Consider the following 15,119-nt stretch of genomic DNA (forward strand, 5'->3'; position numbering starts at 1 on the left):
CACACCAGGGAGGGAGGGGGCAGGGAGGCCTCACTCCAGGGAGGGAGGGGCAGCACCAGCCAAGCCAGCCATGGCTGAGCCCAACCCTAACACAGCCCGTGTCAGCCCTCCCAGCAACGAGATACCAAGACACGTCAGGCTTTCAATCTCTCCTATGGCCTTACTTCTTAAAAAAAACAAAAAAACAAAAAACTCACTTAGAACAATTTACTATATATACCAAATTCTCAGAGTCATGGGAAAAAATTTTGGCAATTAATCAGTCTATAATTTTTTCATCAAAAATATCAACATAAGAAATACAGCAAGTGGCAGAGAACTTGCCTGTTTGTATAAATGGCACATTCCTTGTTGTTAATCTTCAAGCATTCACTGTATTTACTAAGGGCATCTTTATAGTTTTTGTCTTTTACACATTGATTTCCTTCTTCTTTAAGGGTTTTAAATACGTTTTCATCTATGGAACACACACAAAAAGTGGAATTATTCATACAAGCACCTCTACAAAACTTTAAGTATACTGTAAACTAAGTGACCACAAACCATACAGAGCTAAAGTCTAAATGGAACAAAATGTTGTATATGAATTAAAAAGATAAATTGGCTACAAGTAAAAATTTGATTACACAATGACGACACAGTTTTCTCAAATTAGAAAATAAAATACAAGCGATTGTATCATTTTATCCATATTATTTATCCAGCAGCCTTCTCTCTGCTGGAGACGATAACTATGTCGTGAAAAATGAATGAACAAACCCATTAAAGCCTTAATTAGACTTCTTCCAACAGTCCAAGTTTCCTTGGAAAAACCACACCTCCTCCCCTCTCTGCTCCTGTGGTTTCAGCAAAGCAAACCTCACCCCAGCCCTACCTTTTGGGGTAATCTGTGCTTTACTATGGAGAAGGAAATGGCAACCCACTCCAGTGTTCTTGCCTGGAGAATCCCAGGGACGGGGGAGTCTGATGGGCTGCCGTCTATGGGGTCGCAGAGAGTCGGACACGACTGAAGCGACTTAGCAGCAGCAGCAGCAGTGCTTTACTAACCAGCACATTATACTCTCTTGGCCACAGTCAGCTAATTGGTCAGGGAAGGACCTATGAGAGCCAATAAGTGACAATAAGATTTTTGTGGCAGCTTCTGCTAAGGTAATTCTTGCTTTTCCCTGTGGAACATGAGGATAAAAGGCTATTTTGTCATTGTGCAATTTAAGGGGAAAATCTGTCTGAGAATGGGGTCAACAGAGCAAGAGAGATGCCAAGACAGAGAGCTCAAGAATAACCTCTGAGCCCTGAATCTAGCTGCCCGGGCAGCTATCCTACCTGTGGACTTTTCCACAAGGGGGGAGCCAATGAACAACCTTTTCTGCTTAAGACATTCATTGTTGGGTTTTCTGTTACTGGCAATCAGAAAGTCCTAACTATTACTGTTGCCTATTACCTTGCCATGAGCATGACCCTCCACTCAGGATCCATTCCCTTCTTCCTAAGGGTACCTCGATATTCACGCAGCTCTCACTCCTCTCCTACTCAGCCCACGTGTCCAGGGGAAACTGATCCCACCAATCAGAACTTGGGTCTAAGTCAATCAGGGCATTTTTTTCATCACTGAGGGAGTGGCTCAGGAAAGAGCATATGACTCATTAGAATAAATACCAAGACAGTTTAGCCTACAGAACAGCAGGCTAAAAAAAGCTAGATCTTTAGGGCAATGTATTTCCTAATCCTTAAATTAATACCACCAAAAGCAGTGGTGTCTCTCTCTCTCTTTGGACACTGATCTGTGCAGTCATTAAGTCTAAAACTGTTACAGTTCTGTATTTCTGGCCATACCCTGAGCGCTGACAAATCATGCCTGATTTTGGAGCCTGCCCAGGCCCTTTCAGTTACTTTGAGCCAAAACTATCTCCTTACAGTTATAAGTCAACAGATTTTCTGTGACTTGCAACCAAGGTTGTCTACCATACATAAAATATTAAAATTTAAACTTTTAAATCTATGTATTAACTTTAGAGAGTAGATATAAAATGAAAATCCATAACTTAAATTTTAAAATATATCTTTAAATTCTGTGCTCTAAAGATCCTGATAGATGCACTGAATTTATAGTATAAACTTGGAATATAAATGATAACCTTATTTGTCCCTCTGCACAAATGGCAAGAATATTAATTTTTCATCCCTTATTTCAAATCACAGAATATTTCTGCCTAATGTTTCATGTTTCAAAAAATCTCACACTATGCAGCCAAATGACACTCGCCATAAATCTTGGCGTCTATATAAGCTCTAAAACAGATTATTACAGAGGATTTTTTCCCTCTAATTTGCTGAAAATTTTTCCTCAAGCTTTTCTTCCCACACTGTTTTTAGGAATGTGGAATCCAGTCTCACTAATAAATATGAACAGAAAGAACTGATTATTCTTGTGCTCATGACTTGCTAGCACATATCTACAGCATGGTTAGTTTTTGCATGTTATTAATAATGAAGAGCTACCCTTTACTGACCAAATACTTTGTGCCAGTCCCCACTGATTACAGCCTCTAGAAACTAGAGATCTTTACAGCTTCCCCAGGACTGCTGCCCATTTAAAAGCCTTGGCAGAAGTTCCCTGCCTCTTCTTTCTAGGCAAAGAAAAGGGTGAGGGTCTAACACCAGCCTTCGGGACATGCCAGTTCAGGAACCTCAGGGGCTTTGCAAGATGAAGCCCAACAAAGACACACATGGGTCCCTCAGCAGGCAGTAGAAACGGAGCCTCAGCTGGCTTTCAGGCGGAAGGCCAGTGTGAAGTCACACTGACTACACACTCTACACAAAGTACTGAGGTGGGCACTGTGGGGATGCACTTGTGGACCTGAACGACTATGATGTAAGGGAGAAGGAGGTCCCGCTAAGATACACGTTATAAGGCTTTATTCTTTCAAAAACATCAATTTCATTACACTAGCCTTGCCACCACATTCATGGTATGATGAGAACCACATGGCTACTTAATTCTTTTTCTTATTATTAATAATAATGCTGACTCAAACTTTATTAGGAGCTTCCCTGGTGGCTCAGTGGTAAAGAATTCACCTGCAATGAGGGAGATACAGGTTCAATGCTCAGATCAGGAAGATCCCCTGGAGGAAGAAGTGGCAAGCCACTCCAGTATTGTTACCTGGGAAATCCCATGGACAGAGGAGCCGGAGCTATAGTCCATGGGGTTGCAAAGAGTCGGACACTACTGAGCGATTAAACAATAACAACTTTTATGAAGAGGTTCAGTCAGTTCAGTTCAGTCACTCAGTCGTGTCCAACTCTTTGTGACCCCATGGACTGCAGCACGCCAGGCCTCCCTGTCCATCACCAACTTCCAGAGCTGACTCAAACTCATGTCCATTGAGTTGGTGATGCCATCCAACCATCTCATCCTCCATTGTCCCCTTCTCCTCCCACCTTCAATCTTTCCCAGCATCAGGGTCTTTTCAAATGGGTCACTTCTTTGCATCAGGTGGCCAAAGTATTGGAGTTTCAGCTTCAACATCAGTCCTTCCAATGAACATTCAGGACTGATTTCCTTTAGGATGGACTGGTTGGATCTCCTTGCAGTCCAAGGGACTCTCAAGAGTCTTCTCTAACACCACAGTTCAAAAACATCAGTTCTTCAGTGCTCAGCTTTCTTTACAGTCCAACTCTATGAAGAGGTTACTGTACGCTTACACAGGCAGCACGTTGTACTGAGAATACCATATGCATATCTCCACTTATTCCTGAGCATAACTCCGTGAGACAGTTACTCACATCTCCCCGTTTCACACACATGAAGACACTGGAGGTGGGCAGCAACTCCTTAAGACTCTGCAGTTAGACAGAGGGAGAGCAGGGTCTTGAACTTAAACCCAGGTCTGACGCCTGATATCACGCACTTACCCTCCCGCTCTACTGAGAAAATAACATGCACAGCTGACAATAACCCTCAGAAGAAATGAGTGCAGGCTTCCCCTACCTGGCATGCCCGGCTGGGGATGGCAACAGGAATCTCCCACTTGGTCTGGGGGCGTCTCTGCTGCAGGCCGCCAAGCCCGCACTTGTGTGGGGGTGGGCACAGCAGGAATGGGCGGCAGCTTCTCCCGCCAGTTTGGGCCATCCAGAGCGATCAAAATCTTTGTTATCCTAAAAAGAAAATCAGTTTTCTCTGTCGATCATGCAGTTTGCTTTTTTATATTACTGAAGGGTACATCAAGGTAAAACTTACAAATGCTACACAGCTCACGGGGTCACAGAGAGTTGGACACGACTTGGCGACTGAACAACAACACGCATTTGTATACTTCCCTGTAGAAAACACAGCAACTTGAGCTATATGCTGTCCACATAAACTGTCTTTGAAAGGACTTTTAAAAGTTGCTCCAAACTATGTAACTTTAGATCTTTTTTGTATCAAAAGAAAAAATGAAGACACTTCTAATTGGTTTAAGAAATTTTTAAATGTATATGCAATAAAATTTTAATTTTTAAAAAAAGTAAAGTATAAAACTAAAATTTAGGAAGCCTAGAAGAAATGTGCCCCACATAACATTTCATATAATTGCTAAAGTGATTATCACTCTTGGGACTTAACAGAAGTACTTTAGAATGGCTATGCCCAAACTGTATACTAAAAATAGGCACACAGGACTGGCTGCTGAAACTGATGAGGGCGTGTACGTGTGTGCTGAGTTGCTCAGTCATGTCTGACTCTTTGCAACCCCACGGACTGTAGCCCACCAGGCTCCTCTGTCCATGAGATTTCCCAGGCAAGAGTGGGTTGCCATTCCCCTCTCCAGGGGATCTTCCCAACCCAGGAATCGAACCTGTGTCTCCTGCACTGGCAGGATTCTTTACCACTCAGCCACCTGGGAAGCCCACAACTGACGAGGAGTGGCTGTCAAATGGAATAGTGCTTCTTCTTGAAACATTAACGTATGGTTGATACTCTTACCTGCATTGTTTCATCTCTAAAACGATCCACTCATTGTGTTTTCATATGCATAAAGATGAAAGAATTTGATAATGGAGTCTACTACAAGGACCCTTGTATTAATGACATTTACTAATGGCTATAATAATATTCAGATTACCACCCCTGATTATCACTTTTGCATCATTTTAAACACACAAAGTATCATACTTAGATTTTAAGACAAACCTAAATTATGTCTGGGATAAATGTGGTTTTAAAAAAAGGTGCTCCCCAAGACTGAGAAAGTCACTGGTAATTAGTAGAATGCATTCAAATTAGTTAACTCAGTAGTACTTTTTATGTGAAAAAATTATATTTATATACAGCCAAATATAATACATACATTCTCCCTACAGTTTCATAAACTTAAATTTCAACAGTGATCTTTGGTTATGATAGCCACATTTCATATTTTAGTACAAAAATATTTTTTTGAAAAATAATGCATAACCACCCACCACAGCAGAAGAAAAGGACGCTTTAGAAAAAAGAATTTTCAAGCAAAACTTGTATTACCAGCAGAAAGGAAGGAAGAAGCAGCTTAAAAGAGATGATGTGTTGCCAGGGAGTAAATAAGTATATGCAGGGAAATGTAACATATGAGATTCCTGGAGAGGAAAAGAGGAATATGGTTAATGGAAGAAACAAAATAAGCATAGATGTTTAAATTTTTTTTTCCAAAAAAAAAAAAGCTGCTTAGATGGAAAAGCAAGCATAAATACAGGGTTCATGAAAAGGAATAGTGAAATTTTTTAATGACTATTTTACAGAAAATATATATGCCAAAACCAGACAAAGCCTCCTCACCTTCTCATAAAATGATACATAAGCAATTACCATTCTATTAAAAAAATGAATGAGTCTTAAAAGTCAATCTGTGTAAAAGCACCTTCTTGAGTACACCTAAAAATTACAATACAATTCTCAAAAAACTAAACAGAATTACCGTATGATCCACCAATTCCATGCCTGGGAATACCCCAAAAGGAACTGAAAACAGGTATGCAAACAAAACCTCGCACATGATGTTCACAGCAGTGCTATTCACAATAGCCAAATGGTGGGAACAGCCGAAATGTCCTTCAACAGATGGATGGGTGCGACACATCCACACAGTGGAATATTGCTCAGTCATAAAAAGAAATGACATCATCACACATGCCACACCATGGACCAACCTTGAAAACATAAGCTATGTGAGTCAGGCACAAAAGCTATACACTGCATGTTTCTATTTATATGAACTCTCCAGAATAAGTAAATCCACAGAGACAGAAAGCAAATCAGGGGCTTAATGGGGGTTTCCCTTTGCGGGGGAAGGGAATGAAGTATTTTGGAACTATTAGAGGTGGTGGCTGTCCAATACTGTGAGTGTACTAAAGGCCACTAAATTGTACACCTAAAAATAGTAAATTCAGTTGTTACGTGAATTGTACTTCAATTTTTTTTAAAGTGTAAAAAATGTAGCAGGTTCAGAAATATGAATGATCCCAGTCTCTTGGACATGAATTTCTCCCTTCAGACCCATTCAGTCTATCACTATGAACCAGAGTTCCTAAAACACCTCTTCACAGGCCCCTCATCTCTGGCAGACACTTCAGGTGTCTGCCCACTTTTTTTCACAAGAACTTCTAACCCGGGGAGAAGATCCTACTTTTCCAACCATCTCAGAGACCCCCAGGCAGAGGATGGGCGAATTAACAGCAGAAACCCACAGCACAGGGTCTGCTGGAGAATGCATTCACTCCACACAATTTTACGGAGGATGCCTGCTGTACAAGGTACTGCAACAGCACAGCTGGATAAAACACAACCCTGACTTCCCAGAACTCTTAGTGGAATGAATCTAAAAGAACTTTATGAAAAGAGATAATATGGAAAGAAGGCACAGCTTGGAGGGAGAGGAGCCTGAGGGGCACGTGTGCTGGGGGAGATGGGTGGATCATGGGACGTCCTCTCCTAAAGGTAAGAAGGGACTTAGCCGGACAAAAGCAGGGAAGAAGAGCCTTCAGGAGCCCATGTGGAGGCAGCAAGTGATGTGCAACCAGGCGGCTGTGCAGCAGGAGAAAAGGCTTGGAGGGCTCCCAGGGACACACCTGATTTTACAGGATGGAGACCATGCCCTGAATGCCCACGGTTCCATCAGGTTCCACTCTAGATCCAATAACCAGTATCTTTTCTTTTCTTCCCAACAGGTGGGTCCCTAGCGACCACGGAGAAGAAGCACCAGAGAAAAGCTGCCCACTCAACACACAGATCTTTCCAACAGTTTTCTCCAAAGTGCAGCAGCACCAGGTGGGGAGGTAAGGCAGGACTATAAGTCACGAGTTCTCATCTTCTTCAGCTTTGTTCAAGGTCCCCTCCGTGGTCAGTCAGTGCCCTTCACTGACCACCTCCAGTGCTCATTCTCCAAAGCTGCAGCCCACAGACCAGGGCAGCCTGACCCCTCTGTGATCCCCTCACTCATCAACTAACGTTCCTGCTTGGGGATAACGTATCTTACGTTAAGTTGTTCCCCCCTAGCTACATTCTACTTTGCTTAAAGACAGAGACTGTGTCATTTTCCCCCTTCCTCTCTTTCTGTGGGGTGTGTGGGACATGGTACACTACATCAACACAAGGCACAGTGTGACACACAAAAATCCTTGAAAGAGATTATACTTTGGACAAATGGAATCAGAAAATATTATATATAACTGGAAATGTTAGCCAAGTAGTAACTTTTCAAAGTTCACGTGAAAGCAGTTTATGAAATCTGGAAGCTCTTACTTTCCCGTTCTCACCTAGGGAGTAAATAGGTCATAATATAAATTAAATCCAAATTCTGTGCTATTTAACCATCCTGTGCTGTGCTTAGTCGCTCAGTCGTGTCTGACTCTTTGTGACCCCATGAACTGTAGCCAGCCAGGCTCCTCTGTCCATAGGGACAGCTCCAGGCAAGAATACTGGAGTGGATGGCCATGCCCTCTTCCAGGGATCTTCCCCACCCAGGGATCGAACCCAGGTCTCCCACTTCGCAGGCGGGTTCTTCACTGATTGAGCCACAAGGAAAGCCATCACTGTCCTAGATGAGTGTCTATCTAAAGGGCATAGAACACAAACATCTAGTGGGCTCATGAAACATCCACTCTCCTGAGGAGAAAATAAAATATGTTTCCACTGACAGATGTGGTGCCAATGAATACCTGCAGATCCTGCAGAAGACGACTCAACACGGCAGGCAGGCTTCGCTGCATTTTTGGATCTCGTCCTATAATCAGTACTGACGTATGACATCACTGAAAACACCCTTCTAACCCCACAGATGTTAACAAATACTAAAATCAAATTCTGTACATCTTGAGTTGCACAGAAGAGCCATACCCTGTGCTGTTTTTAAAATTAAGTGTATATCATATATAACATTGGGCGTCAGAGGACAACTCAAAACATATCACGGGACAGTTAGAAAGTTAGAGAGTGAGAACCATTTGGTTTGGAAGGGGTGAAAAAAGGCACACATCCATGTAATGCCAATAAGGAAGGACATGTCCACACCCTGACCTGGTTCTGAAAGGAGGGGAAGAAACGAAACCTCATTCCATTAGAAAACAACTTGCCCTCGGGCAGCGGCCTCGATTAGGTTACCTGTTAATACTGTCATTTGCTAACTGGATTCCACAGTCTATTTGCAACACTGTTTTATAATCCACGTAAGCTTTCTGATACTGCTCTACAGTTTCATAGGCCATTGCTCGTCGAAGAAGAGGCTTGATAGAGAATGGATGAAGCTCCAGGGCCCTAAAGGAGACAGAAATATTACATGTCATTTGTTACACTAACTTACACTAACCTGGCATATCTGTTAGGACTGAACTCTCACATACATGCATATCTGATATTTCACCTTGGGGATCTGGCAACATACCAGAAAGGCAAACCCAGAGCAATCAATCTGTGGTTACTTCCTTTCTTTTAAACCAGTCCCCTTTGGCACTTGCTCTTCCCCAAGTGAGACTGAGCTCCCAGGCAACAGGCACTGCCTACCCCTTCAAGCCCCCCTCCCAGGGTCGCCCCCTCACCCCCATGGGCTAACAGAGCCCGCATGGCACCGGCTCAGAGTAGGCTTTGCCCCAGGTTCTTGTTACTGACAGATCCAAGGGAAAATTTTATTTGCACCTATCTACTTACTAAGGCCCTTAGCACAGGACCACAAAAACCTACAATACCTTTTGAATATCAGACCTCTAAAGCTTAACACAGTTGATTATGATTTAGTTGCTGCTGGTCAAAAATAGACCGGAGGAAATCGAGGAAGTTAGTATACAATGATTTCTGTAAGTCATGAATTTTCTAGCATACTTTTTATTCTGTGAAGTACTTCCAGGATCACTAGAGATGTATTTCAAGGTTATGTTCCTTGGTTTTGTTTGAAATAACTGCTTAAGGCTAGGTCACTAACTTAATGCACTTCACTATACTCTGAAATAAAGAATACAATCAAAAGATGGTATTTGAGTGAAAACTATTGTACTCTTAGTTTTAACAAAATCAGTTGAAACTGTAAAAGAGTATTATGGGTCGATACCAACATTTATTAATATTCCACGCAGAGATCCCATGAAGAGCCTACTTCCTCTCTGATCCACTAACAAGAATCTGCGCCAGACTGTCCACAGTGGGGATAAAGGTTTGCTGGTGATTCTTTACGCACAAGCAGTTTCCATATATCAGACACTTGACCTGCTTCAGGAAAAGCATGATTTCTTCCCCAGTAGATCTGTTTATCCCTGTCTACAGTGATCTGGAAGGAGGAAGTCCTGACAACACCTGCAGGTGTGAGTCACTGCAGATGACATCTAATGTCACAACAGGCCTGGAAGGTAAATATTCATATGTTCAGGACAGATGAGGGAGCAATCTGCCCACATGCCTGATCTTCTGAACTTAAGCCACGGGAGACCAAGGGCATTGCTGGTCTCGATCATTACTATATCCCAGCACCTAGATCACAGAGGGCCACTGGAGGTGCTCAGCAAAGCCCTCCCAAGTGAACCTTCAGGACCCACACTCTTGCCACCACAAGCACAGATGAAAGCACCACAGATTAAGAAAGGCTCAGTCACCTGCCACCCAGAGCCCTTGGTAATTCTTCACATTGTACGGATACTTGACAGCACGTGTGGGTGTGCTCCTGGGCTGTATACCACTCACTCTGTTCCAGAAATGTCATTAAACCTAATTAGCATCATTTCTTTGAAAAAGAATCATTTTTGCTCTGCCTAGGTACTAGGATTGCGGGTGATTTTAACAATCTCTTTTGCATTGTACTGGATTTAAAATTCTTTTTTTTTCCATAATAGGTATGTGTTACTCTTGTAACCAGTAAAAGTTTTTTTAAAAATAAAAGTCTATTAAAAACACTCAAACACTAGAAAACAGGTTTTTGGGTATCAGGATCTATCACCTGTGCCCCTGTCTTAAATCTACCTTAGTTTAATGCTTAGGAGATAGTAACTACATGAACACTCATTATACATATAGGTCACAGACACGAGACGGCCCCCATTTTACCAAAGACTTGCAATGCCCAAGGAGCTATTTATCCACAAGATGGACCTGAGATAGGCGTGGAATCTAAAACTGAATGAGATGATGCATTTAATTTATAGCACTTCCCAGCTGAGTAAATGCAAATTTTTCTTTTTAACCACAATCCTGAAAATGAATGTGAGCTTATGAATGGGAATTCCACTAAAGGAAAAAAAGAAAAGCACATCTATTCATAAACACACAGAGAACTTTTAAATCAGAGTTTACAAGAGCTTAACTATTCAAGTTAACACAGTTAAGAATCTAAAAGAGCCTTCTAATTTCAAGTCCATCAGAGAGAAGCAAAGATGAGCAGAAACAGAATTACTAGCAGCATTCATTTGAGTCTGTCGAAATACTCTCCATGAAAAGTCCGGGAAAGAGTTTTGATGTATTTAGATAACTCAAAAAGGTTCTCTGACAGATTGGGAGTGGTGAAGATGTTTTTTAACATCTTCTGATAAACAATTACGAGAACTGTTTTATGGTTTTCCAGAAGTCATGTACCAACATGAAAGTTGGACCATAAAGAAGGCTGAGTGTTGAAGAAGTGATGCTTTTGAATTGTGGTGCTGAGAGACTCCTGAGAGTCCTTTGGACCGCAAGGAGACCAAATCAGTCAATCCTAAAGGAAACCAACCCCGAATATTCACTGAAAGGACTGATGCTGAAGCTGCAATACTTTGGCTACCAGATGCGAAGAGGTGACTCATTGGAAAAGACCCTGATGTTGGGGAACACTGAAGGTAGGAGGAGAAGGGGATAGCAGAGGATGTGAATTTGAGCAAACTGAATACTTCTAGTGCTCCTTCAATTATTATTTTAAAAATAAGCCAAATTAACTGATATTTAATTTGCTTAATTCCTGAAAAACAAGTTAATCTTGTCATTTAGGGAAAAAATAGGGCACAACATAGTAATCGTAGGGGAAAATATTCATGTTAACCTCTGTAACCTGAAAGGATGAAGTTCCGTTTGCTTTCCTGTGCATGTACTTGGTGCAGACAGGGGCTGGCATGTCACCATTGTCATCCTCAAAGCTTTAACATTTCTGGAACAATTACTGTATGTCTAGTAACTATGCTGAATGCTTCTTTTGCAATATCTGCTTAATGTTTGCCTAAGTTCAGTCAAGATGTGCTAGTGTTCTCTCTCTCTTTTTCCCCCCCAAAATGCATAAAAAGTTATTTCACAAGTAAATCTATGAAAGTTATTTCATAGGTTCCCCCTTATTTTAAATTTTGCTCCCAGGGAATTTTTCTTTTTCACTGTTTGAAACCTGCTACCACTTGTAATAAAAGTCTGTGCAAACAACTCTCCAAGGAGCAAAGATAATTAACTGAAAAACTAAAACACAGGCTTTCTCTAAAAGGTATGTAACCTTTTGAGGTGAAGAGAAAAGAGATATATTCCTGCTAATAACTGGTTTTCAATACAGCCATACTTCAACATGTCCCCAAAGGCAAATCATGGTTTCCCTGGCATTAAAATGAGTTTAAGAATCATTGCTTTTGAGTAAAATCACCCCAATCACCCAGTCACCTTATGCTGAGACTCATATGTCAGGTATCAAAGAAAACATCTAAGTAGGTCGGTTTCTAGAAAGGTCGGTACTGACCAGCAGAGCCAGATTCCTTGGCTGAAAACACAGCCTTTCACTAAGGACCCCTCACCTAAACCTTCCCCTCTGCCTCCTCCCTCCCCGGCAGGCAATCCTCCTGTCCTCCTTCAAGACAAAACTCCACTCCAGAGTCAACAGTGTCCTCTGTGACTTCCTCCTGGGTCTCCACTGAAACACAACACATTTTAGCAAGAAAATGTCTTACACCATATCTCACTTACACCATCTCACTTAAGTCCACTGTTTTTTAACCGGAGTACTGAACTCACTGAAGGAAGACCTGAGACGCATCTGAAGGGTAATGTATTAGGCAATAGACACTTGAACTGAAAGGCTCTCAGCTGCAAATCGCAAGGTGCCTGATACTATGCAAATCTACTTGGTCTTATTGTTAGTTATGGGCAGTGGCAAACATTTAACAGCTGGCTCTCCTGAGAAAAAGACCCAGATTTGTGGCATTTGCCAATTTTCATAGTATTAGTAGTACTCCAATCATGTCAGATTTCAACTACCAACTTGACTTCAACCAACTCCCCAAATCCTGAACACGTTGTGAGCTAGCACAACTGTTGATGATGTCGAGACAGACCAAAGTGAACATAAATATTATTTATTTTAAATTTGAATATGTAAAATTGGCAAAAAATACAAGCAGCTCGCAGCTTTCTTTTTAAACTGCAGGCATAGATACCAGCAAGTTTTTACCCACATATGTAAACTGATACTGTCGATGAAAAAAAAATTGTTCACCTTATAATCAAGGTGTCCATGTATGCCCCTGTGCAAACTAGGGCTTCTAAGAGTGAAAGGGAGTAATTCTAATAATTATACCACACAACGGTGGTAAATCGAGACTGTGAAGGTTACACCAGTACCTGCAGCTTCTTATTTTTTAGATGCACTAACAGTAACACATTAATGGCAGAAAGCGAAGAGGAACTAAAGAGCTTTTTGATGAAGGTGGAAGAAGAGAGTGAAAAAGCTGGCTTAAAACTCAACATTCAAAAAAAGTAAGATCATGGCATCTGGCTCCATCACTTCATGGCAAACAGATGGAGAAAAAATGGGAACAGTGACAGATCTCATTTTCTTGGGCTCCAAAATCACTGCGGATAGTGACTGTTGCCATGAAATTAAAAGATGCTTGCTCCTTGGAAGAAACACTATGACAAACCTAGACAATGTATTAAAAAGCAGGGACATCACTTTTCCAACAAAGGTCCATATGTCAAAGCTATGGTTTTTCCAGTAGTCATGTACGGATGTGACAGCTGGACCATAAAGAAGGCTGAGTGCTGAAGAATTGATGCTTTCAAACTGTGGTGCTAGAGAAGACTCTTGAGAGGCCCTTGGACAGTACAGACATCAAACCAGTCAATCCTACAGGAAATCAACCCTGGATATTCACTGGAAGGACTGGTGCTGAAGCTCTAATACTTTAGCCACCTGATGCAAAGAGCCAACTCCTGGAAAAGATCCTGATGCTGGGAAAGACTGAGGGCAAGAAGAGAAGGGGGCAACAGAAGATGAAATGATTGGATGACATCATCGACTCAATGGACATGAGTTTGAGCAGACTCTGGGAGATAGTGAAGGACAGGAAAGCCTGGTGTGCTGCAGTTCATGGGGTCTCAAAGAGTCGGATATGACTTAGTGACCGAACAACAATAAACAGTAACTTCTTCCCAAAGGGCTCCTCAAGCAGGCTTAATATTTAATGGTTAAAAAAAATGTAAAAAGCTACTTTTTATTTATGTAAATATATTCATCCGTCTCAGTATGTAACTTGTTGAGTACCATGGATGACTACTGTGCTTGAGGGATGCACACGCAATTCCTGACCTCAGAGAGTTGAAATTCCTCTGCAGAGGGTGACGTAAGGGCCTACAGGTGTGAGAGTGGCAGTAAGTGTTCCAGCCATGCAGAAGACCATGAAGTCTGAGGTGCAAGGAAAGTGGAGAGGAGGGGCAAGCTGAGGAAAGATTCCTGAAGCAAAGTTTGCAGAGGGCATTACACATACAGACCAAAGGAGAGCAGAAAGCTTGTTGGGGGGAGGGGAAGGGGCGCGGGGTGCAGTGTGGTGACAAAGTGTTAGTCACTCAGTAGTGTCCGACTCTTTGCGAACCCATGGACTGGAGCCCGCCAGGATCCTCTGTCCCTGGAATTCTTCAGGCAAGAATACTGGAGTGGGTGGCTTTCCCTTCTCCGGGGGATCTTCCCGACTCAGGGATCCAACCCGGGCCTCCTGCATTGCCGGCAGATTCTTCACCACCTGAGCCACCAGGGAAGCAGAGATTATAATGATCTGCAACAGCATACTGGGCAACTGAACACAGGCTGAAACAGTCTGCACAAAATAATGCTTCAGGAAAAGTTATCCTGATGCCACGGTGGATTGGAGGAGGCAGAGACACCGGTCAGAAGGCTTCTCCAAAACTCTGGGATCCATGTGGAAAGAGTATGATTAAGGTGGTAGCTAAGAAATGAAAGAAGTTTGCACAAACATCTTCTATAATTGTCTTCATATATGTAAAAGGATGTATGAGCTTTATGTGTTAACCAATTAACGCACCTTCAATGTCATAAAAAATCAGATTTACGCAGAAACGTTAGAAGGGTATTAAATACTGCATTCATCCCACTGAAATGATAATCTGTTGACAAAGCTGAAAAACGGGCAGTTTACCTGTTACAATCCTGAATACAGCCACTGCAGTTTCCGTCTTTGAGGTAACATGCTGCTCTATTTGAATATAAGATACTTAGATCGGCTGCACTTCCACTTCCTAAAAATCACATTTAATTAAATGGTTACAATCCATTGGCTAATCACAGTTCAGCAGAAGATTGAGGTCTCCGGCGGCACTGCGGTCCTACACCCGCGGCTAACGCGGCTGCGAGCAGCTGCCGGTGTACGCGCTGGCCGGAGGCCAAGCCCGT

General features: G+C 42.2%; 1 protein-coding gene across 1 annotated transcript in view; it reads right to left on the reverse strand.

The window, feature by feature from the left end:
- The window catches only part of SPAG1 (sperm associated antigen 1), an 87,183-nt gene that overhangs the window by 11,665 nt on the left and 60,399 nt on the right, over positions 1-15,119 (reverse strand). Inside the window, exons 12-15 of the mRNA XM_010863556.1 lie at positions 14,866-14,970; positions 8,615-8,767; positions 3,992-4,158; positions 325-457 (exon numbers count right to left, since the gene is read on the reverse strand). Of these exons, the coding sequence (XP_010861858.1) occupies positions 325-457; positions 3,992-4,158; positions 8,615-8,767; positions 14,866-14,970 (558 nt within the window). The remainder of the gene's footprint in view (positions 1-324; positions 458-3,991; positions 4,159-8,614; positions 8,768-14,865; positions 14,971-15,119) is intronic.

The sequence above is a fragment of the Bison bison genome, unplaced genomic scaffold (assembly GCF_000754665.1).
Source record: "Bison bison bison isolate TAMUID 2011002044 unplaced genomic scaffold, Bison_UMD1.0 scf7180017864491, whole genome shotgun sequence".
Lineage (NCBI taxonomy): Eukaryota > Metazoa > Chordata > Mammalia > Artiodactyla > Bovidae > Bison > Bison bison.